Source organism: Myodes glareolus, chromosome 8, assembly GCF_982192425.1.
Source record: "Myodes glareolus chromosome 8, mMyoGla1.1, whole genome shotgun sequence".
Classification (NCBI taxonomy): Eukaryota; Metazoa; Chordata; class Mammalia; order Rodentia; family Cricetidae; genus Myodes; species Myodes glareolus.
Genome location: NC_142033.1, coordinates 82,294,339 through 82,319,205, shown reverse-complemented (window position 1 = coordinate 82,319,205; position 24,867 = coordinate 82,294,339). Strand labels below are relative to the sequence as shown.

Sequence of the window (24,867 nt, the reverse complement as noted above, 5' to 3'; positions counted from 1 at the left end):
GCCAGTGAAAGGCAGTGCGGTACAACCTGCTCTGTTCATATAAGTACCTCATCTTTTCTGTCTTGGACTTCCAAGTCATTTTTCACTTTCTATATACCTCATCTTTCATTTATTACCGCCTTATTTAAATATATTTTGCTCTAGACCTCCACTGGCTCAGCCTGTCTTTATTGGGTTACCCACTCGGTGTATGTATGTGTGTTTGTCTGATGCCTACACTTCCTAGCACTTTGACTCTCTTCTTGTTATAGTTGGAGGTTTTTGCATGCTAAATACTTCCTTACCTATTGTCCCTAAAGACCTGGGAGAGAAGAATTATCATCGCATTATACAGGTCAATATGGTCAAGCAACTTGTGCCTTTGTAATTCAGTCAGTTATAGCATTAATAAATGCTAAAATGAACACCTTTCTAAGTTAATGTTAATAACTCATTCACGTTGTATAATGCTTAGCAAAACTTTCTATTTCCTTATCTACAGAAAGCATGTGAAGTAACCTTAAAATGATTCTTCAAATCCTGTGATATGATTACAGACAGGCATATACATGTCTCAGTACAGAATAAAATCTGAGAATGGGGACTTACAAAAGCATTCAAACTGAAGTTATATTCTAGTATGTTGCTGTTAAGAAAGAAAGAATTAGGTGTATATAGGTGAGTGAATGTTATGTCCAGAAAATGTCAATAAAGTATATACCTTAAAGGGACATAATTTTGATCCAAGGAAGTGAGGGACATAACATTGGTCCAATGTTTTATATTTTAGTTATTAATGCTTGCCAATTTTGTATGACTTTGGCATCATTTATTTTCTTAAACCAATTGTTTTCAAAACATACCCAAGTGTCATCTTAAGATATAATCGAAATTGTGAATTCTTGAGTCATGTCCCCTGATTCTCATTAGGCAGTCAGGAAATTGAATTTTCTAATTAGCTCTCCCTACCTGATCGTGTGGCTGGTGATGCATTATTGTTTGCCTTTTATGGATAGAAAGGGAATTAGCTGTTTGATAAATGGTTTCTGTGTACACTCAGTTCATTAACTGTGCAGAGATTAAAACTGGGAAATCTTCAAGACCTAGTTAATCAGTTGATTTGCTGGCCTAACTTGTCAGTTCATGGCCCCTACTATTTTTAAATTAAGTATTTTCTAAAGTGAAGAAATGCATTCAGGAAAGCGAAAAAGGAAAGGGGGACCTTGTTCCCATGAGTTGTGGACTCTACAGTGTGAATTTGGAGCGAGGAAGTGCTTTGGTTAGGATTTATTTTCAGACAGCATTCCATTTCATAAGGTGAAGGGATGGCTGTGGACTCTGCACTCTCCATTGTTGGGGCTTGGCCCTGCCGTGCCAGTGTTTTGGCCTTAATAGCTGCTAAGGATGCCTGCTCTCCTTGAAGCTTATTTTCCCTGGAGTTGACGGTAGGGTGCATGTCTGTGTTCTAGGCTGAGCATCTCGGGCTGTCGGGTGCAGATAGTGATGAGGACCCCTTGAAGTCAGCGTCTGGAGGTGACTTGAACGTGAGTACTTGATTCAGTGTGTGCTTCTGCTAGCCAGGCGCGACTTCTCACTGCCAATAACAAAACTGAACATCAGCCTCCGTTTGCTCCTCTGCTTGGTTTCTGTAGTGGCTGCGGGTCATTGCTCGTACTTATTTGGATAATGTTCGGTATGTAGGCTTCTCTTCTCTATTCCGCTAAGCACGGGGCAGGAGAACCCTGTATTAGATTAGGTGAACTTACACTTTCTGAAGTTTTTCTCATACTACCAGGAGTAGGCTGGTTGTTTATAGCCACTGGCTACCCAGAGCTAGCATTTATTAAGCTCTCCAACTACATTTTGTGCACAGAACCAGGAAAGGAATCTCCTCAAATTCCATTTTACCCACATTTCATAGTCGGCATCTAGAAGGTTTCCTTATAATTTTCAAATACCTGAAACAGTATCATGCATTGCATCATATACGTGCTTATATGTTGAATGTTTTTAGTGAAGATCCGACATCTTCACTAAAAACATTTTTACCTCTAAAATGTATCTAGATAGGGCAGAGGAAGATGGCTCAGTGCCTGGCACCCACACATAAAGCCAGGTATGGCTGCTTTGTGTGCCTGTAACCCCAGATTGGAGGCTAGGAATGAGTAGGTCCTGGAGCTCACTGGCCTGCCAGCCTAGCTGACATGGAAGTTTCCAGGTTCAGTGAGAGACGCTGTCTCAAAGGAATAAAATGGTCGGTGACACAGGACAGCCAGTGTGTTCCTCTGGCTTCTACTTAACACATTCATTATCCCCCACACACATGTGGACACGCATGCTTACCTGCACACACATATATACACACATGCATACATGTACGCACAAATTACCTGGACAAACTTTCTGTATCAGTAATAATTTTACATTGCCACTCTTGGCTTCGCATCGATCACTATGTGAAATCTCCTCTCCATCGTGCACTTTATAATTTAAAACATTTAATAACAATATAAAATGAAGTCTGGTGGAGAAATAGCCATCTAAGATTTTCTTTCTGGGGCTATATAGCTTTAAATTAGAAACTATTTTCATAGGTTAAGTTTTTATCACTTATAATTTTTCAAGATAATATAACGATATTACATTTGTTGATAACAAATCATTAAACATGAGAAGTAAATTTTTCTTGCAAAGACATTGCTTTCTTTTTCTTTTTTATCTTTTATTTTTTTGAGACAGGGTTTCTCTATGTAACAGTGCCCTGACTGCTTTGGAGCTCACTCTGTGGACTAGACTGGCCTCGAACTCACAGAAATCCACCTGACTCTACCTCCCGAGTGCTGGGATTAAAGATGTGCGCCACCACCACCCAGTGCAAAGACATTTCTTCATAAAGTGAAAGATGAATTGTCTTTCACCTATTCCACTTACCCAGAAAAGCCTCAGTATTAATTCAGCACATCTTTCCATATTCACTGATACAAACTCCAGAGTGTTTTCTATAAATAGTCTGTAAGGGTAGAGCGATTTTGTCACATCAGCGCCTTTTACTTCTTTGATGTCTTTCCAGACAACGCGCCCCAAGGCACAGTGACCTATGACCAAAAGTAAACAAATTGTCTTCCAAATTTGTTCATGGCCCAAACTTGGGAGCCATCAGATTTGTGGTCACCCTGGAACTGCTGATTTCTGGGAGGTGTAAAGGAAGAAAAATCCGTGTCAGTATTTATCCAGTGCTTGTCACACTCACCATTTTTTTTTTTTACTTTTTACCAGTGAGTAGTTTCTAACCTTATGTTTGTGAGTCTTGAAATCTTTGTGATAGTCTTACTTTCTACTAATTTTTGCAAACAGATTCTTAATGGCTTGCATTTTCATGAAGTGCAAGTCCTTTCTTGTTGTTAAGAATGTGGAATTTTATTTGAGAATGACCTTGGGCTTGCTTTTTTTGTCAAGGACTGGGGTTAGTGAAAGTTAGCTCTTTCAGACGGTAGGAAATGCCTGTTATCTAAATTAATTGGTACAAGAAGCCCTTATTGTTGGCCTAAGAAAAAGTCAAATTTACCTTAGTTACAAAAGCCTGATTACATTTTTAGATTCAAGGAAATAAATAAATATGTGCCCGAGTTAATTATGTCACGTCTGCCTCTAACCACAGCTGTGCTGAGATGCACTAATTCTCCGTGTGCACTTGAAAACACAAGTTTAGTGCTCTGAACTTAAGTGTTTCCTCCTTTCAATGGCCTCCTATTAATGCGCTGTGGAAACCAGACTTCCGCCTTTGTCGGAGCCACTTCTTTTTGGCAAGTAAGAATGTTTGCAGTTTTGAGGATTTAATACAATCCCAGAAAGTGCCCCTGAACCCGGGTGAACAGGGACACACGCTTGTTCATGCTTTTTCCCATACAAATCAGTCCAGCCTGAATAGAATTCTGTAATGATTTTAAGGCACCCTCTTCTGTTGTAATCTTAAGTAAGTTCCTATCTGAACTAATCAAGTCAGCCAGGCATTGTGTTTGTTTTGCTATTAGACAGACTTAAATCAACAGAGGACGGCTTTCGATGGCTATAAACTCACTAGTCTTTTCGGCTCGTCTTTCATCAGCTTGTTTTATCCAGGAGATGTCGCAAAAAAAATCTTCTAATATTTCACACATTCAATAAACAAACTGCTTATACATGAGTGGGGAACCTATTATATCCAAGGGCTTGGCATCTCACATGTTTGAGACTGTTATGTAACCAAGTAGAAACTCTTTCTACATCATTGAATGGTAGCTTAATTTTGCAGTAAGCATTGCTAATTTGGGTGAGCGATTTTGTGTGCTTAGGAGCATAAGAGCATAGTCATGATGCCCATGACTAGCTGGCCGGTTTAGTAGATAGCAAGGTGGATAAGTGGATAAAGGATGGATGGTTGACTCATAGATGGCAGAACCTAAGCAAAAACTTCACATAAAATATCTAAAGCATTTTTGAAAAAAAATTTTAAGATCCTACACATGTATGTAACAGTAGAACTGTTTATTTGGAAGCAGGGGCCATATTCATGGACAGACGGATTTAGTACCATTGTTTCCGTTGAGTTTTATTTTAGAACTAATTAAGTTAATTATAAAGTTTAGTTGGAAAAATTAAAAAAAAACAAAACAGGAATAGCCAAGAAAACCTGAAAAACCCTTTGATTTCTCAAGCAGAGTTTGAAGCTCTGAAGAAAACCCTATCAGGTAATATAGTGACACAATAGCAGTCAGCTGTCCAGGAAAATGGAATGAGGTACAGCCAGCCCTCAGCAGCAGAGCGGCTGGAAATGACCATGAAGAAAAATAAAAATTGTGCATGTTTTATAGCATGCACAGCAAATCCAAAGATCAAAATCTAAGTGAGTGTATTGAAACCAGGCATGTGACCGGCAGAAAACATGTGAATAATTTTCTACCTGTGGCTCAAACTCAAGATGTGCTAATGAGAACTTGGATAACTTGGACGGTGGGGGAAACCATCTTGAATGACAGGATGGAGGAGAATCAAGGCATAAGAAAGCAATCCAGGAGAAAGAGGAGGGGGAAGGTGTGAGTATGAGAATTGTATTAAATCTGTAAAACTCCACATACCACATGGGAGAGGACACTTAGAATAGAGAGGGCAGACTGAAGTTGATGCACAGATGGGAATGCATGGATGATATAGAAAGAAAACTGGTGTATGTGGTATGGAAATGACTGAGCATAGCTTAGTCGTGAGAAATACTGATTACACTTCCTGAAAACTCTGATTATCTATGAGATGGCAAAATTTTTGAAGTTTGTCTATCACTTGTGTTGGCTAATCTGTGGGTACTCTTTTGGGGGCTATCATAACATTTATTTTTATGCTTTTAAAAAAAATAATACAATTTTTCTCATTTTACGTAGCTATCCCTGTTCCCACTCCCTCTCCTCCTCACACTCCACCCTCACCCCTACCTTACCCCCCATCCACTCATCAGAAAGGGTAAGACTTCCCATGGGGAGTCAACAAAGTCTGACACTTCACTTGGAGGCAAGACCAAGGCCCTCCCCCTATATCTAGGCTGAGCAAGGTGTCCTTCCAAAGAGAATGGGCTCCCAGACACCAGTTCAAGCACTAGGAATAAATCCTGGTCCCAGTGTCAGTGGCCTCTGTGAGACTCTTAAATGTGTTACTAAGCAGAAAGTAAAATGCTTTAGCATTTCAAGTGGGGGTTTGATACTATCTAGCCAAGCTATAAGTAGATTTATTATTCATTGCCACAGAAATTCTACTTTTAGAAATTCATCATAAAATCTCCTTTGTTAGAGTCTGTGGTGATCTAGGAGGCCATTTCTTATGACATTATTTGTAATAGCAAGAGCTAAACAACACCCACAAGCCCCTCAGTGGCGGAGTGAGAGGTTAAACAACCATGATTCAGTATGATTTACGGCAGAACAGTGAAGGTAAGAAAATGACCGTTACCTACTGACGTGGAGTGTTCTTTGGGATATATATTTTTCCACTAGAAAAAAAAATAGTGGTAATTATTCTTCATGTAAAACAAAGTCTGTAAATGAAGCCTGGATATGCGAGGTCAACCACTGATTTTTTAACATAATTCAAGTCCTAAGACATGGTGACATGTAGTAAAACAGTGACTGTGGCTGCAGGTGACCTAAGCTGCTACCCCAGCCCTGCCTGGCCTCAGTGCTCAGCTTAGTGTTATGATCTGGTTACTCTTCCTTTTGCAGACACAGAGAAACCCTATTTCCAGCGGTGGATGACTGATCCAATCTGTTGAACTCGTTGAATCCTTTGTGGGTGTTTAATATGATCTCTTGCTTGCCAAGTGTACAGGTGGCACAACATTCCTTAAGAACACGGCGCTACCATTTCCTGTCACTTTGCTGTTGTCTTCTAGCCTGGAGGTACACCCTTAAACTGACCAGAGGGCAGGATCAGGTTTGCATCAGCGGTCAGAGTCACAGGGGCTCTTCGTGTCTTCGTATGTTCTGTTTTGAAGGATCGAAGACAGCTATTCCTCCTTCTAGTTGAACCGTTTAGACTGAGAGACTCCCAGTATGTAGACCCAGTTATAAATGGCAAGCACTCCATCTCCTGATTTCTTCTACTTCTAGGCCCCATAGAGGACTGAGTATTGCTGTAAGGGCTGGGAGGTGAGGACTCTTCTGCCATTGGGCTGCTCTGTGCCTTTATATAACTTTTCCAGCCCCAGGAGGAGGTGTATGAGTGAGTAGGGACAGGGGGCGGGGTAGTGCCAGTCTCCCTGAGACTCCAGACAAGGACCTACCTCAAGGTCAGAAGTGTGAGGGTGGGAGGGGGTTGGGTCAAGTCTCTGTGAGACCCGAGGACTAGTACCTCCCTCAAGGTCAGGAAATGAGCCTTAGATTCCAGCCCAACAGGGGAGCCTGTCCATCTTCACTTCCTCAGCTGTAAAACAGTTGCTTCAGGAGAGCAGGGTGTAAGGATTAGCCTTGCAGGGCTCACTCAACTCCACCACCAGGAAGCCTTCTGAAATGCTGAATGCCATTGAGTAGAGCCTTATCAGAGGGATTGCAGATATGACTGCTTCTTTTTCTCTTGAGAAGCTGTAAGGTTATCATATCTATGAGACAAACAAACTACAAAAAAAAAAACATCTATTTAGATAGTCCAGATAACCTACTTCTCAGGAAAATTCAGTTCCCATAGGCGGAAGTTTACCTTATTCCAAGATTTAGCTTCCTTTGCTATTTGAATCAAATTAAATATACCCAGTACTTTTCTAATGGCTTCAAATGATTTTCTTGGACTCCCACATTTTCCAGGACGCTCCTCTTACTATGTTTGTGGGGGGAATGTGCTTTAGAGGACATGTCATTAGCTAAGGTACACTGAGCAAGGCATACTGACCTTTCTAGAATTAACCATGGGAAATAAGCTAGCTTTACTAGGCCCCATTGTTTGTTTTAAAAAAGAAAATTCCTGTAAGTACATCGATCTAAAATTCATTATCATTGATACTGATGTCTTGCTACTGTGAACTCAAAGACATTTTGATGAACGAGTTAAAGAACCAGGGATCAAAACATAAATACGTAAAATTGGAACTAGAGGCAGTTTATTTTCTTGCCCTGTAGGGGTCGTGAGGAAAACTGGTACCTTGGCGTTGATTCCCCTGGGGAGAAGGAACCCCAGGGGAATTGCTGTGGCTTGGCAGTGGATCCCATATGCAAAGCCCTCATTAACTCCCCGTAGTCTTTGCCCACAAACCCAGCCATTTAGGACTCCAGAAAATAGGAAGGAAGCCCATGGACACAAGGACATCTTAGGAAATGACACTAGAAATATCATCTTAAGGAAATCCTGCCGTATTTCCTATGCTCTGCAGCCTCTCTTCCTTCCCTCTGGTACCAGGCTGAAGACAATGAGCTCCCAGAGGCTGCTGGAAGCAAGTGTGTGGTGCTGGCTCTGCCACAGGGTGTCAGTGTTCCCACAAGTACAAGGAATCAGCCGTGCCCTAGCCTGGAAATGCTCAAGAAGGCTGTTTCTGGAACATTCACAAATTGCTAATAAGAAAATATACCCCGAGGGCTGAGCAATGTGCTTTTAGGGTAGAACTAACTTTTGCTAGAAATCAATTTTGTATAGTCTGTATCTTTACATTATATATTCAATATTGTAAGATGAATAGCAGATGGCAATTTAAAAGTGTATTTTTATTTATTCTTTGGGAATTTCATGCATGCATGCAGTATATTCTGATCGTTTCCATTGCTCTAACTCCTCCAAGATCACAACACTATGTCTCTCTCCTCAACTTAATGTTTCCCTTTGGTTTTTTTCTTTATTTTCCACTGAGTCCAGTTGGTGCTGCTCATATGTGCATGAGTAGACTGGGAATCATGTCAACGCTTCTAGTCTCCAACGTTTCCTGTCACCTCGCGCCTCTCTCAGTAATAGAGCCACTCTAATGTACACAGGGAGCTGCAGGTTTGCTCTCCCCTTCCCCCATTTAAAATTACGTTCTTAAATGTTTGCCCTGCTATCTTCATAGTGAAAAAGGCTGGATGCTCTTCCGTAAAAGGAAGCTGGGAGTCCAGCTCCGTGGGAAGCCATTTCCTTGCCTGCCAGGCTCAGAGGAAGCTGGGAGTCCAGCTCCGTGGGAAGCCATTGCCTTGCACGCCAGGCTCTGGGTTCTGTCTGCAGCACAGAAAGGAAAATGATTCTGGGTTATGTCTGTTTGAATTTGGATTGTGATTTAAGCACTTACCGTCCTCTGACCTCATAGAGCCCTGTCTTTCCCTGTGTTGGGCAGATTCAAAATCACCACCACCCAGCATCTTTTTTTTTCCTTTTCTTTTCTTTTCTTTATTTTTTTGTAAATTTTATTAAATTATAAAAGTTTCCATTTCTGCCCCTCTTCCCAACACCCTCCCACTCCCCCCACTCCCTCTCCTCCTCCCTCTTCGTCCCTTAGGGCAGTCAGGGTTTCCTGCCCTGTGGGAAGTTCCAGTTCCTTCCCCCTCCCTCCAGGTCCAGGAAGGTGAGTGTCCAAACAGACTGGATCCCCAAAATCCAGTATATGCAGAGGAAACAGGTCCCAGTATCATAGTCAATGGCTTTTCAGAAAGACTTCGGGCCAGCCACAGTCAGAGAATCCGGCCAAATTCCGAGAATCTGGTTAGATCACCTCCTCATTCAGTCCCAGTCCAACTGGCCTTGGTAAACTCTCATTAGATCCGTTCCCTTGTATCAGTGGGTGATAGCATCCCTCGCAGTACTGATTTCGTTTTTCATGTTCTTCCTCCTTCTGCTCCTCATTTGGACCTCGGGGGGCTCAGTCCGGTGCTCCAATGTGGGTCTCCGACTGTATTGCCGTCCTTCGCCAGATGAAGGATCTATGGTGATAAGCAAAATATACATCAGTATGGTTATGGTCCACGGCCGATTCAGGCACCCTCTCCTCTGTCCAGAGAACAATCTGGGGGATCTCTCCTTGGACCTGGGATCCCATATATAATCAAGTCTCCTGTAAACCCTAAAATGACTCCCTTAGTTGAAATATATTCTTCCCTGATCCCATATTCATCCTTCCTCCCTCCCCGCCCCATCCCAGGCCACCGAGCTTTCCCCATTCCTCCCCTACTCCCTTCTCTCTAACCCTCTCCCCTTCCATCAACCCTCCCACCCCCCCATGCACCCGAGGTTACCTGACCACCCAGCATCTTTAAGAAAATAGCGCGGTGCAGGCTCTTGGTCATTTCTTGATAAAGTTCAAGTATCTGTCACTTGTTACTGTTAGCATCTCACTCATGCTATGCCACCGTTGTCTCCAAAACTGTTTTCATTTGGAATGTTTGTTGTTGCAACTTTTATTTATTTATTTATTTATTTATTTATTTTTGGCTTTTTTTTTTTTTAAAGCTTTGGAGCCTGTCCTGGGACTAGCTCTTGTAGACCTTGAGTCTGGCCTTGAACTCACAGAGAGTCTCTGCCTCCCAAGTACTGGGATTAAAGGCGTGCACCACCACCACCAGGCAGCTGTTATTTTAATGTATCTAGCAGGAGAATTAGTGAATCAACGAATATGGGAAGTTTGTGGCTTTCACAAGACTCTGTTCCTCCGATGATTTCCAGAAGGGCACATTCCTGTTCCTGCCAGAAACAAGTACCAAATTCATTGCAAATCAGCTCAGTTTTGTGTTTCTTTTCCCGTGATTCCGTTGTAAAACTTCTATACATTGGAGGTATATAGACCTCAGTATGCAATTGAGAGTAGCTATCAAATATTTTTTTTCTTTCTGTGCTTCTGAAAAATAGTAATTATAATGTTCACATTGGCCTGATGAGACGACTCAGCATGTGACAGCACGTGCTGTCAAGTAAGATGACCTGAGTTCATTTCCTGGGACCTACATGATAGACAAAGAAGTGACTCCTGCAGATTGTCCTCTGTCCAACCTCCACCTCTGTGCCCCCCCATGAAACAGATAAACGGAAAATTATGTTAAAATAAAATAGTCGTATTATGCCCCTCCTAGGGCCAATGGGGGAGCTGCCAGAGAGGCATTTATATTTAAAGCGTCAGAGGTTTTTTTTCTCCTGAAGTATTTGCAGTGAAAGTTCAAATTAGTGCCCTTTGTCCAAAATACTTGACACAAGAAGTATCTGCAGCATTTGTGTTTGGCTTTCCCGCTGATAGTCCTTAATTCAGAAGTTCAAGATCTGAAGGGCTTCACAATGGGAAACATAAGCATCATGTCAACACCCGAAACATTTGGAATGTCAGCGCTTGTTAGATTTCTAATTGTCCAATTAGAGATGCTGCGTTCATCAGCATCTGTTACTGAAGCAAAGGGGCTTAAGATGGGGCTAGGAAGATGGCTTAGTGGGGAAAGTATCTGCCTCACAGGCATAAAAAAACTGAGTTCAGACTTGCCAGCACCCACTTGAAAAGGAAGGAGGATAAGGAGAAAGTGTGACGATGTGTGCCTGTAATTCCAGCACTGAGAGGCAGAGACAGGAGGATCCCGGGGCTCAGTGAACTCCAAGTTCAGTGAGAGACCAGGTCCCAAAAAATAAGGTAAAGAGCAATAGAGGACGATACCTGCCTGCCATCCATGTGTATTGTCTGCATGCAAGCCCATACGTTTACATGGTAAGGTTAGAAAGAAAAGTATCTAAGTCAATCTGGAATATAGCTTAATGATAGAGCACCAGCCTGTCCTGTTGTGTGCATGATCCTGGGTGCCATCTCCACAAACACACCACACACACATGCTTTCTCTCGCTCTCTCTCTGTCACCCTTCCACCACATACACATCTAAGAAAAGGTTATCTTAGCTCACATTTTGGAGGTCTCTATTCATAGTTAATTAACCTGTTGCTTTTGGGCTTAGGTAAGATAGCAGATTATAGGGAAGTGTGTGACTGAGAAGGTGGGTCATCTCATGGTGGTCAGGAACCCAAGAAAGACGAGGATGAGATTCAGATGTCCCTACCAAGGCTGTTCCTTCGGTGATCTTTACATTAGTCCCCCATTTTGAAGGTTCCAGCACCTCCTACTAGGTTCTAAGAGCTAAGTCATGGGCTTTCAGGCATACTCCACATCCAGGAATTGCAGATGCTTAGCTTGAAATACATAACAGAACCTTAAAGAAACCTGTTGCTTGACAGTCATTAACTCTTTTTTATTGAGTTGTTGTGGATTTCACATCATGCACCCTGTTCCTATTCATCTCCCCATCTCTTTGTATCCACACTCTGCCTTTGCAACATCCCCCCTCCAAAACAAAACACAAAAAAAAATTTAAAAGAAAAGAAATCCTCATGAAAGCTGTAGTGAGTCAGCATACGGTGAGTCACACAGTAGACCCACACATCATTACTTGCGAGTGTTCATTGCCATGAGTCATCTGTCTGGTTTGAGTCCTTCGGCTTCTGCTACACTATCAATCATGGGCCCACACTGGGACTCATCTTGGGTATCCTTTGTGCATTGGAGATCCTGGGGCTTTGGATCTGCAGGACCACCCCTTCACATGTTCCAACAGCTCACATATAAGGTGGATGTTGGGGTGAGCCAACTCATAGCCCTAGTTCTAGGCCTGGGTGGTAGCTGGGTTGGTCAGCCTGCCAACTCTCCCTCATCCTCAACATCAGAGAGAGCTCTCCAGCATGGCCTGGCTAGTTCACTCAGTGCCACAAGCAGCAAGGGGCAGGGCCATTTTCCTGTGCTCAAACACTCAGGGCCACCTTACCCATACCACCAGGGCCACTTCTACTATTCTGCCCAGGCAAGGTACAGGTTCCAAAGCTGGTGAGGGGTGGGGCCAACTCTATGCAGCTCTTGGACATCAACATGGTCCCAGGTCTCTGGTCTAGACAGTCTAGACCAGAGAAGTCCACATGGCCTTTAGTGGTGACATCAACACAGACCCCTGCTGTTTCATGACCGTGGACCCAGACATGGCCCTCAGTGGCCACATGGGCCAGGACTTCACCATGGTCTCAGGTGTTCCTCTTCACCTTTGAGACTTCCCATCAAGCTTTCCTTGCCATGCTCAAACCATTCAGCTTTTCTCTTTCTTTCCCATCTCTTCACCCCATGCTTGTACATGACAGTGGCTTGGAAGGATGCACAGACTTTAAACTTCTTGCCAGCACAATATTTGTAGGGTTGCTGGGAGTAGAAAATGTCCCTCTCAACACACGGATTTCCTCTCTCTGTTCCCTCTAAGTGTGATTTGATGTTTCTCACATCCTTAGTTCGCTCCCTATTCTTTAACAGATGGATACAAAACTAGACTCTCATTTGGCTCCATGTTGACTGGCTTAAGTTGCTTCAGATGCTAGGGAGGGGTGACTTGCAGAGCAATGAACCCATGGTCATTTCCATCCAGGAAGTGGCAGTTCTGTGTTCTCTATGCCTAAACAGAAAGCTAGGATGTTCTTTGCCTCCTTTGTCTACTGTTCTACCTGTGGCCCACCGTCAGGTCACCTGACCTTCAGGGAGCACACAGAACAGCACACGGTGGCACAGCTCTGTGCCATCACCTTGCCAAGGCTGATGTTCCCAACTCCCAGCACAGTCTGTAGCCACCTCCTGATTTTGGGGTTTGTGGTCCTGGTACAGCCCTTTAACGTCTGGAGAGGTTCTGTCTGCAGCCTCCTTGGCTTGGAGCCCTGGAGGTCTGGCTGCCTAGGAAGGGTGTGAGTCTTCCTGGGCCCTCCTCGTTTCTTCAACCTCATCTCTTCCTGTGCAGCTTGGCTTGTGCCTTGATCTAGATCTGTATGGAGACAGGCTTTCTAGACTGTCATTTCCTCCTGGGTATGTCCTTTCAAATAATTGTAGAGTCTTTGTTCTACTCATTGCTGAACACCTGCGCTCTCTAAGACCGCTTGCTCCCTTGTTCTAACCCCCTGGATTTATTTTCAGTTTGTACCCTGAGAATGTTGACCGGTTGGCACTTGGCCAGCTGGGCTTTGCACATTCTTATGATCTCATGTGCTTTCTCCACAATGAGTTATTTCTTCCTGAAGCTGTCAGGTGTTGGCTCTTGTGCCAACTCTCTTGTCTACTTTCTCCCTGGGCTTAGCAAGCAAATAGGAGAGGTCTTGCAGTTATGGGTTGCCTGGGAGCATCTGGCCCCTGCTTTTTTGCAGCCCTGGAATGAGATCACATCTTGTTGTTTAGGACCTTGGACCAGGTATCTTTTGACATTTGTCTCCATGCCCAGAGCATCTTGAAAAGACCCAGAATTCCTTGCTGCTCCGTTTGCGTTACATTCCCTTCCCTGTTGGCCAGCCTTTGCTGTGACTTCCAACTTAAATTATGTTTTATTGATTTTTCCATCTTAAGTGAGTCCCTTGTTGACCTTGTCTCTTACCGTGGCTGTGGACTCATGACTGGGGAGTCTTGAAGGTACACAGCATCCAACTCCTGCACTCAGGACTCCACTCTGCAACTGAGGGTCCTTCTGTGTTTTGGAAATGACCTTAGCCCCCAATTCATACTGAGCTGCCTTCATGCAAGGCTCACGGGGCTTAATCTTTAGCTATATAATATAATACAATATAATATTATATTGTATTGTATTGTATTTGTATTTATCTTAATCTCCGAGAAACACAGGAGATACAAATGCTGTTGCCCTCTAAGCCTATCCCATCTCATGCTCCCCTCCCTGAGGTCATGACCCCTCTGAAGCTCCATTCCCCCACCTGGGGTAAGAACCATTTTGAAACACTTATTCTTGAACAGGTATCCATAAACATTACAAGGTATTTTTTTTTGATAATTTAACAAATGAGGACTCCTTTTCTTTATTTAACTGATAAATGGAAATTATATAACTTTTTCTGTATAATATGATGTTTCCATACAAAGATACCTTGTGAGATAGCTGAATAAAGGCAACATCTCTGCTACATCATAGATATTTTTCATAGCTCGACTTTTTATATTTTCCATCAGCACTTTTCCAGCATAGAGAACATATAATCACCGTGATGTAAAGTAATCAGCTCTTCTGAAGTAATGGTTTATGTCAGGTCTTGATTCATGGAATAAAACCAATTAGTATTGATGGGGAGAAAGATGAGGGAGGAAGGGAGACATGGGGGGAGAACGGGAGGGAGGAAGGATGGGGAAACCTTTGAAGGAAATGATAAACAGTGAGAAGCAGAAAATCGGTCAGCCTCCCCCTGCAGCACTGAGCACACAGGCATGACCCTCACTGGCACAGACTGAGTTTTTTCTGATGCTGTGGGCCTGAGGTAATGGTACTGTGATGGAAGTCCATCCTACATGCTGGCCGTCTACTTCCTCACTGATGTAATTTGCTCCCAGTGAGAGAGGAGGAAAGCCTGGACACATAAGATCAACTCTTCTCTGAAATTCCATGAGAATCCTGAGGGAAACTCCAACTTTTAAGGGGACATTTGGGCTTCCAGCTCAAGTGTAGAAGAGTTTAAAGGAAACAGAGATGAAAAGCTATGAAGTAAAGTGTCCAGTTCTTCAGCCATATTGTTTTGTGATTACCAAGCTCACCCTACATGTTTAACTTTGGCCATGGTGTACATGTGTGTGCCCATGTGTGAGCATGCACCTGGGATGTATATATGTATATAAAGGGTGGTTTTTAATGGCTCCTACTGAAAACATGCATGCGGAGACAGGCTGAACATAGGACCTATTGCTTCGTATATGACCTCCACTGTGTGGTGAGAAAGATGAAGTAATTCTTTCCGTGTCACAATGTAAGCAATAAATTATATTTACATTTACACAATGCAAACTGCTCGTTCATTTCCCAGATGCCCAGACCTGGGTAATCACACAGAAACTGTATTACTTACAACACTGGCCAATCGCTCAAACATATTCCTAGCTAGCTCTTATAGCTTAAATTAACCCATATCTATTATTTTGGATTTTACCATGATACTTGTGGTTTGTTACCTCTTGCTTCTTGGGCAGCTACATGGCACCTGCCACCTCCGGCAGCCACATGGCGTCTCTCTGACTCCACCTACTCTCTCCATTTATCCCTGTTTGGATTTCCTGCTTGGCTGTACTCCACTAAGCTATTGGCCAAAACAGCTTTATTTATCAACCAATAAAAGCAGCACATGTACAGAAGGACATCCTGCGTCATCACAGTCAGAATGACTCCCTAGTCACTGCTAAGAGTGCTTCCAGCTGTTGGGGAAGCTATGCACCTGTAACTAGAAAGCATGCCTCCTTTGAAGGCTGGCCTCCCATAAACCTGCACACTTCTGTGTGATGCACCTTGTCATGGCTTCCCTGGAGGAGCTGGAAGTCTTCTTCTGGGGTGGAGCCAGGATGAACTTTCTGGAAAGCTTTCAGGGATTCACTGAGTTTCGCACTGAACTAATTTGGTAAATTTGAACAATAACTACTTCATGGATATTTTGGGGAGTTTTTTTTTTTCCTGAAAGGAGGAAAAAAAATGTGAAAAATAAAAGTGTAAGAAAGGAATCGTTTGGCTTCCTCACTTGAAAATAGTGGTTATTTATTGTTAAAATATATGTATTCTGGCTTTTAATCTAAGTATTTGGAAGTAAAATTATTATATTTAATCGTAATTCCTAAGATAACTTTGATATTTGTTTTCTTTTAGCATAATGGATTTCTGTCTCAGATGGGATAGAAGCAGTGTGTGTGTGTGTGTGCGCGCGCGCGCGCGTGCGCACACGCGCACGCATGTATATATGCAAGTTGTGAGATTTCTCCCATTCTTACTCTCTCTTTATTTAACACATTGTGACTCCTCTTAGTCATGTTCAGATGAGCTAGTCTGAATGCTGGAAAATTTCTGACTGATGTAGGCTGCCCTCCATAGAAATCTTTATAATTGGACGCAGAATAGACGCCTCAAGCAAAATATAAACAAGTAAAATAGCTGACTTAAATATTACTAGGAAGGGGGTGGTCTGCTTATGCTCTCTTAAATCTAGTATTGACCCTATTTAGTATGTCCTACTCTTCTTCCATCTTCCCCTGGGTATTTATTTTTTAATTTGGGGTAGGGAAGGGAGTTTGGACTATGCAGATAAAAAGCCGTGAACTCCCATAAGCTATGTATACAGCCATTGTCACTACTATTAAAATGTTATCTTCTATGTACTGTAAATCTAATGACACTGCCAAACAGTGATTCTGACTTCCTCTTTCCAGTCATCTACACGGGTTTGACTATGTCAAAATCTACCTCTGCTATTTGTGTTTGTGGTTCTCTTCTGACTTCAACAACCGATTGCAGCCTGCTTTTTTTGAGCACTGGAGTTATTTGGTAGCACGTAAATGGTTTTAACTCTAAAGGACAAGTGCCACTTACTGATTTGTTTCTTATTAATCTTACAATTATTAATTCAGGTCGCATTAGACAGTGCAGCTGGAAAGTAGAGCAGAGCCATTAGTTACATGTAAAAATGTCGTGTTCCAAGTACAGCCAACGAAGTGGACTTCTGCGCTCATTTGTTAGTATTTATATTCCTCACCAAAGCAGAATGCTGTGTTTCAGCAAAGCTATGGTGCACACGAAAAATAAGGAGCTTATTAGTGCAAAAACCTCTGTCACAGTTGCAAGGCAGCTTTTAATGCCGAGATCTAGTATAAGGCTCCCTCCTTAAAAGGAGAGAGCAGTGCACTCAATTATTACTGGGTGTTTGTGGAAAATGATGAGTGCCCATTCCTCCCCAGCATCCGCCATCTCCAGCCCGTGGGGGTTGCGGTCAGGATGACCAGGCACAGATGTCGCCGGTGACCCCAGCTTCACTGCATTGTTGAGAATGCTGACTCTCAAGAGGAAAAGGATATCCCATGTCCTGCAGAAAATTTATATGGCAGAAGCAGAGGAGAGAAAGGGTTCAGTCTAATCTTTCTGGTTGAATCACAAGGATATTGATTTTTTTTAAAATACCATCCCCCCAGGTCTACTGTCCCCTTTAAAATATCACCTCTTCCACTGCACACTGCAATGACAACTTCTCTCTGCTACCTTCTCTCTGCGGCTCTCAAGCCGGTCTGCTTCATGGCCTCACCTGCTTGTTACCCATGAGGTCTATCCCGTGTGTCTCACAGTTGCTGGTCTGTGCTTCGCAGATCCACTGAACAGCCTCAACAAATTTCTGCTTAGGGAAATACTTAAAATTGTGCCATAGCCCTCCTTCGGGCTTTCTTTTCTAGAGTAACATTCATGGCATTCAAATAGCTTCTCATAGTGGCTACATTCATAGAGAAAGATATGCTGTTATCACAAGTTTCCAAAATCCAGAGGCTTTGATATGATACTCTCACCGTGCCTGAAAAGTTGTGGGAGGTAGACATGGGAGCAGCAGCCTATGTTTAGCACAACATAGGTCCAGGGTGGCTCTGTTTGGGGACTATGTTTGGTGACTATGGTTAGATACTTCTCTGGAGAAGAGAGACATGAAGTACATGTCCGTTTTATTGGAGAGAGTTTAAGAACACAGGTGTGCACAGCTACAAGAGAGCCTGGGAGATGATAGCATTCAGCTTAGCACAGAGGTTGGAGCAAAATGCAGGAGGGAGTTGGGTGCACAGCTAGCCAAACCATTGTTACCCTTCTGTGAATGAAAGTTGCTGAGGCCTCCTTCCCCTGTCTGCCTCTGCTGTCCCTTACCTTCCTTTCCTGGTGACGAGAATGTGGAAGGTTTGAAAAAAATAGTTTGAGTGTAGCTGCTCCTTTGTTAATTTACTTTGTGGGAAGAAAAGATTTTTCTGCACGATTTTAACTAGTTGAACATGCTGTTAGAACAGCAATAAACCAAGTCATATTCCACATCTTTTTTAATAAAAAAAACAATATGTAGTTCCAGGGAGCATCTCAGTAAAGAGTTATTAGTATTCAGATATTAGGATGGGATAATGTTTACATATGTTTTAGTCTCAGAGTATAGATAATACCTTCAGATTTTTCTGTCATTCTAGTGTATGTAAAAAGTATATGCTGAGCCTCCTGTTAACGATAATACTTAATTGCTAGCAAGAAAGCAAATTGAACAGTAATATATTAAGACACACAGTAATATAACCTCAAAAGAAAGACCAACTCTTTTCTTTTTAATTTTATTTTTAAAAAGAAAACAATCTTTTCATTTCACATACCAATCCCAGTTCCCACTCCCTCCCCTCCACCTACCCATACCTACCTGACCCTCCATCCACTCCTCAGAGAGGGTAAGGCACATTGCTTTGGGGAAGATTCAAGGCCCTCCCTTCTTTATTTAAGCTGAGCAAGGCATCCATCCAAAGAGAATGGGTTCCAACAAAGCCAGTACAAGCAATGGGGATAAATCTTGGTGCCACTGCCAGTGGTCCCACAGTCTACCCCAGGCATACAGCTGTCACTCACATTCAGAGGGACTAGTTTGGACCTGTGCTGGTTCCTTCCCTGTCCAGCTGGAGTTGGTGAGCTCCCATTAGCTCAGGTAAACTGTTTCCGTGGGTGTCCCCATCATGGTCTTGACTCATATTCTCACTCCTCCCACTCGTCCACTGGACTTTAGGAGCTCAGTCCAGTGATCTGCTGCATGTCTTTGCCTCTGTTTCCATCAGTTGCTCGATGAAAGTTCTATGATGGTATTTAAAATATTCATCAGTCTGACTACAAGATAAGACCAGTTCTGGCACCCTCTCCTCTATTGCTTAGAGAAAGACCAATTTTATGTGACTACTTATCCTTGGGTGTCTAACTAAAGATGGTTCACAGTTGGTAAGACCCTGATATTCCAGGACCCACAGAAGAGGACAAAACTAGAATCCACAGTCAATTCTACAGGTTTGTGAATTTAGTATTATGAGCACAAAACTACAATAACTCCCTAAGGGTTTCAGCATATATAAAAAACAATGTCCAAGGAATGAGGGTTCTATTTTGTGTTCTCTTGGTCCTGCCTGTCTATTCTGAGAAATCCTGTATTCAACCGTAGCTGAAAGTCTGAGCTGCAGAATTCTGGTGGGTCAGCCCGAACATTTCCATTTCGGGTCAGAGAAACAGAACTGCCTCTCAGTTCATTTGCATCCTTTGTCTCTTCAAGGCCACCAAGTCTGCCCTGCATCCATATTCCGGGAGGGGAGAAGATGCTGTCTCCAAGCTGATTAGTGCTATCCATTAGCCTGTGTACAAAGCTGTTTTCAATTTCAGAATATTTCTGGCCTTCGCCAGCTTCTCCTTAGCAACAGAACACAGCACTCCAGGGGTCCAGAGATGAGTGAGAACGCTGAAAGCAGTGATTTGACAGCGCGAAGAATTACCTGGGGAACCTTGAAAAATATGAATTCACGGTTTATTCCTTTTTTCTTGCTTTTGGTTTGGCAAGTGTGCTCAAAAGGATGTTGGAGAGAGATGGTTTCTATACAGAATCAGTGACCTCTGCAAGGATAAATGCTGGAGCAGCTGGCAGGAGCTTTTCGTGAAGCCAGAGGGAAAGGTGGAAGGTGAACCTTGCCACTGACTCCATCTGACTGGTACCAAATACCTGGGTCATCTGAAAGGTAGAAGTCAGAGCAGTGTTACACAGCCTGTGGATATAAACACCTTTCTACTGAGGCAGAGAGAGTGCCTTTTGTTTGCCTTGCAGTTGAAATGGCTCCTTCTGAAATTCTTTCCTGAGCCAGAAATTCACAACTGCCTTTGTTATGCATTTGGTATGTCCAATGTGCCCAAGCCCTGTGCCTAGCCAGCCCTTCCTGAATATTAATATCACAAGAGCAGCCTCACCATTTCAGTTATTAGCAGGTCTTTCAAACACTGTCTAAACCTTTAAGGCAAAGTTGCAGAGTGTGTAAATTAAAATTTGGGTTTTTTGTTTTGTTTTGTTTTGTTTTTAGTTAGAGTATAATTTTTCCCTAAGATCGTGAGCTAGGTAAGCTAGGCATGGCATAAAGCCAGATCAGATCACTGAAGAAATAATCTGCTAATGAATCTAAGCACAAGAATGGCCCGAGGACCCTGCAGGTGCTGGTCTTGGTGCACAGGTGGGAGGTTGGCCATGCTGCATCCTCAGCATGTCTTTCTGTGAGTTCTTGATCTTGGTTGCAGCAAGGTTCCTGCTTTTGAAGAAATGACCATGCTCATGTCTTTATCAAGAAAGCTTGAGCTTTATCCCTTTAAGTTTTCCTAGGATGAGTGTTTTTCATTTTATTTTAAAGCCTGGCAATGTCTACTTAGAGAAATAAGAGAACTTTCTGGACATTATTGTAGGTAAGCTGTAATTTACCTTAAATGGCTAAGTTCCTTCTTGACTGTTTTATGAAACATACGATATCATGAAGACTACACACTGACTTATTAGCAAGGTTTAAATCTACCTTCTTTAAATTATGTCTTTTATATTTTGATATTATAATATAATTATATCATATCCCCCTTCCCTTTCCTCCCTCCAAATCTTCCAACATACCCTGCCTTGCTCTCTTTCAAGTTTATGGCTTCTTTCTTCCTTAATTGTTGTTACATACACATATATACGTGTATACATATATATATATATATATATATATATACACACATTTATATTCTTAAATACATAGGTACAACATGCTCAGTCCACATAGTGTTACTTGTATGTATGTTTTCAGGGATGATGTTTGGTGTTGGCTAACAGGTTGAAATGTTCTTCCCTGAAGAGGCTATTTCTCACACTCCCAGCATTCCTTCATTGCCTATAATTCTTGGTGTAGCTTTGAGGCTTTTTGGGCTGTCACCTATCTGTATTAATATTTCTATTGTTATTGTCCTCGTTCACCTCATTTTTAGATCATGTTGGTGAGACTTTATGATTGTAACTTCTGACATTCCTAGGTAACACTTATAAGGGTACATTCATGTCACAAATACCTTGTTGGTAACCGACAGTTCTCTTATTGGACTTAAGATCTGCCTAACAAGAGGGATATCCTGTATGTTACTGGAAAGCTAACTGACTACACGGGGCTGGGGAGATCAGGAATCTTGGAGGAGAACCTACATTCACCACTTTACTAAACCCGTACAGTATCCAACTGCATTCTAAATATTTGTTCTGGTCCCCACAGATAAGTGAATTCTTCTCCTCTCCTCAAGGAAGCTTATCTTTGCAATAGAATCAAAATGCAGACTTGTAGAGAGCATTGAAGCAAGTCCTACACCTAAGACTCAGGGAACCTTGTGAAAGAGGAGGCAGAAAGATTATAAGAGACAGAGGAGCAGTGCTGTATCTTCTTTTCCTACTAAGAAACTTGGGCAACAGTTGATTGAAAGAAAATGGATATGTTACTTAGCTCATTTATCATGAATGGAAATTGTTTTTAGAGACCAACAAGCTAGTGTGTTGAGAGCAGCAGGTATATATTTGTTCACAAACAACTCTTGCCTGGTTCTACACTATTGGTCTGACAGACTTCCAAACATGGTGCTTAGGATCCACTGTCATATTTTTATAAAACTTTTGAAGGTTAGAAGAAAGTGAAAACGGGTGAAATATTTGTCTCTGGTAAACCACTGCCCTTCCTCCCCAATGCAATGCACTGCTTCAGCAGTTCCTCCTTTGTAATCTCTAAGAATTCATTTCTGTGACACCTTAAAGTTTTAAGATGGCTAATGTGACATGTTAAAGCTTTAAGGTAGATGATTTAAGCCTACAGTTTCGATGGAAATGCCAAGTGATTCTAGCTCTTACGTGTTCTTAAAGGTTTAGATAAGTTGATTGCTTCGTGATTGAGACATACCCATGAAGTCTTGACAGTATGGTTGCCTAAACAAGACTTGAAAATAGCAATACCAGCTGACATGCCAATGTGAATGGGGGAAATCGCACAAGGTCCTACCTGTAACGAGAAGCTATAGGCAGTGACTGACTTTTGAGAGAGGGAGAATCTGTCTGCTCCTGGGATGACCTCTGATAGGTGATCCAATCCCAAGCAGGCAGCCCTAAGCACATATACATATGAACAACACTAAATGAACTTAATAGGCTGTATTTGCAAATTTATGTTCATATATATGTATGTATGTATGTGTGTGTAGCAATAATAAAGAAGATGTCATGAATTTGAGGAGTATGGAGGGAACACAGAAGAAATTAGAGGGAGGAAATAGAAGGGACAAAATGATATAACTACTATATGCTCACATAAAATCCTCAAAAAAAATCAGTAAAATTAAAGAAGTAGACCCTACTGCATAGGTTTGGAAAGTTGTAAAGTTGCCTAGAAGAATGTTAATAGGTGTTTTGCTTCAGTTCCTTCATGTCTGCCAGTATAAATAGATGCCATTAGAAACTAGAGTGGGTTGTTTAAAGTTTGGGCATTTGAACAGAGAGAAGTCACCTTATTGATGAGGTGTTGTCTGCCTCTTTCCCTACAGGGCTGCGTAACAACACCCAACTCACCATCTATGCATTCTCGGTCCCTAACACTGGGTCCCTCCCTCTCACTGGGCAACATCTCTGGAGTGTCTATGAAGTCAGAGATGAAGAAGCGCCGAGCCCCTCCTCCTCCGAGCCCAGGACTCCTGAGTCAAGACAAAGCATCAGAAAAGGTAGGAGATGCACCTCTCATGGCCAAAGCATTTCTTCACTGACCCAGTTACCCCACTGCAGATCCTTGAAAATGCTGAATTCTTTATTTGTGTGACTTTAGCGAGCTGTGTTCAGGGTGAGCATCTGAGCTTTGTTTAGAAGTAAAGGTGAGACATCACTCCGTGTCAGTTACTAAGGTAGAAACCTATTTTTAGGGTCTTTGGTTCTTAAGGACCCAGTGCTTGTAGATTAACGTGTGTTTTATTTTAGCACTGAAGTTTTGGAGGGTGTCAGAGAGATTGCAGATGAGAAATTGCGCAAATAAAGGTACTTCCAGAAAGCTAAAGCTTGTGAAAGAGACAAATTGCCCAAATAAAGGTGCTTCTAGAAAGCCGAGGCTTGTGAAAGAGACAAAGTATGTAACTTAGATGCCTCAAATTATTCAGACTCACAGAAAAACAGGAACTTCTCAGTATTATGTTGCTTTTAATATGTTATAGGGCTTATTTCATAGGTCCGGTATTTAAGAAGGCCACTCTCTGTTTGTCTCCAGAGCAGCGCAAAGACTTCTAAGGTTTTTTGTCATTAGATGTTGCCCTGAAGATCACATCCTTAGCAGTGAGTTCCGTGATTCATGGTTTCTGGCTGTCCTCTTTCTTTCGGCTACCTGCCGATGCCTAAAATATCAAGCCCTCTCTTCCGAGGAGTAGGGAGCCATGTGACAATATGAACTATAATTTCATTTTCTGATATTTCTGTTACTCACAGCTAACCACACTCCAAAAAAATATTAAATAGAAAGTTCTAGAAGTAGTTTATATATTTAACTCCCACACTTCTCTGAGAAGCATGATGAAATCTCAGAGCCATACCCTACCCAGCTGGGAAATGAGCCATCCCTTTGACTAGTGTGTCTATATTGTATGCACCTCCCATCTATTAGTTACCAAGTGCTACCTCACTTATGACTAACTGTCATCGTATTACGGTGTTATAGTCACATCATTCTTCTTTGACTTAATTATGGCCCGAGAGCAAAGAATCGTAATAGAAGCATGGAAGCAGTTGGTATTTGCCAAAGAGACACTCAAAGTAAATATGTGTGGAAGCACAGTGTGTGTGTGTGTGTGTGTGTGTGTGTGTGTGTGTGTGTGTGTGTGTAGTTTGGTACTAAGATTTCGGGCATCTCTGCAATCTATGTCCTGTGTAGGTGTTGGGGCAAGGATTAGGTACTCCTCTTTTCCAAACTCTGAAGGAAATACTGGAGGAAAAAAAACGTGAAATTTTACTTTTCTAAACACATCCACAATTGGGTGAAGTGTGGAGACCACTTCTGAGGTACCCGAGAGAGGCTCATACCTTTTGACTCTTCCAAGCTGTGCATCACCATCCATATGCTAAGGTGCAGTTTGAGGATGAGAATGCCTTTTTCTTCATTGACTGCTTTGTTTCAACTGGCCCTGCATCCCAGCTTCAGGGGGAGAAAGCATACCCTGAACTCTGGCATCACATGAGGCTGCTGAGCATCCTTTGGCTCTCTGATGGACTTCACTTCCTCCTTCTTGCCTGATGCCTTGGCATCCCTTGCTCTGTCCCTGCATCCTAACTCTCAACAACACTGACAGTCTTTAGCTTTTAAGCATTTTTGCATTAGTCATTACATGTCTTTCCCTGAAAATATACTTAAATATGCTAGCAACAATGCCCATTCCACCAGGATTTGAGGCTTTGCCTTGGGTCTTCATGACAGCTGCAGGTTACGGTGACAGGGTTCTGACATCTTCCTTAACATATGTGTTAGTTATTTTTTTCATGGCTATGACAAAATACCTGCAAATATC

General features: G+C 42.4%; 1 protein-coding gene across 10 annotated transcripts in view; it reads left to right on the top strand.

Moving 5' to 3' along the window:
• The window catches only part of Cobl (cordon-bleu WH2 repeat protein), a 228,956-nt gene that overhangs the window by 95,656 nt on the left and 108,433 nt on the right, over positions 1-24,867 (top strand). For 7 of the 10 annotated variants that reach the window (XM_085692229.2, XM_085692224.2, XM_087909190.1 and 4 more), the window contains 2 exons: positions 1,449-1,523; positions 22,873-23,046. In XM_085692229.2, the coding sequence (XP_085548355.2) occupies positions 1,449-1,523; positions 22,873-23,046 (249 nt within the window). The remainder of the gene's footprint in view (positions 1-1,448; positions 1,524-22,872; positions 23,047-24,867) is intronic. The other 3 variants (XM_087909188.1, XM_087909189.1, XM_087909192.1) reach the window with 1 other exon arrangement.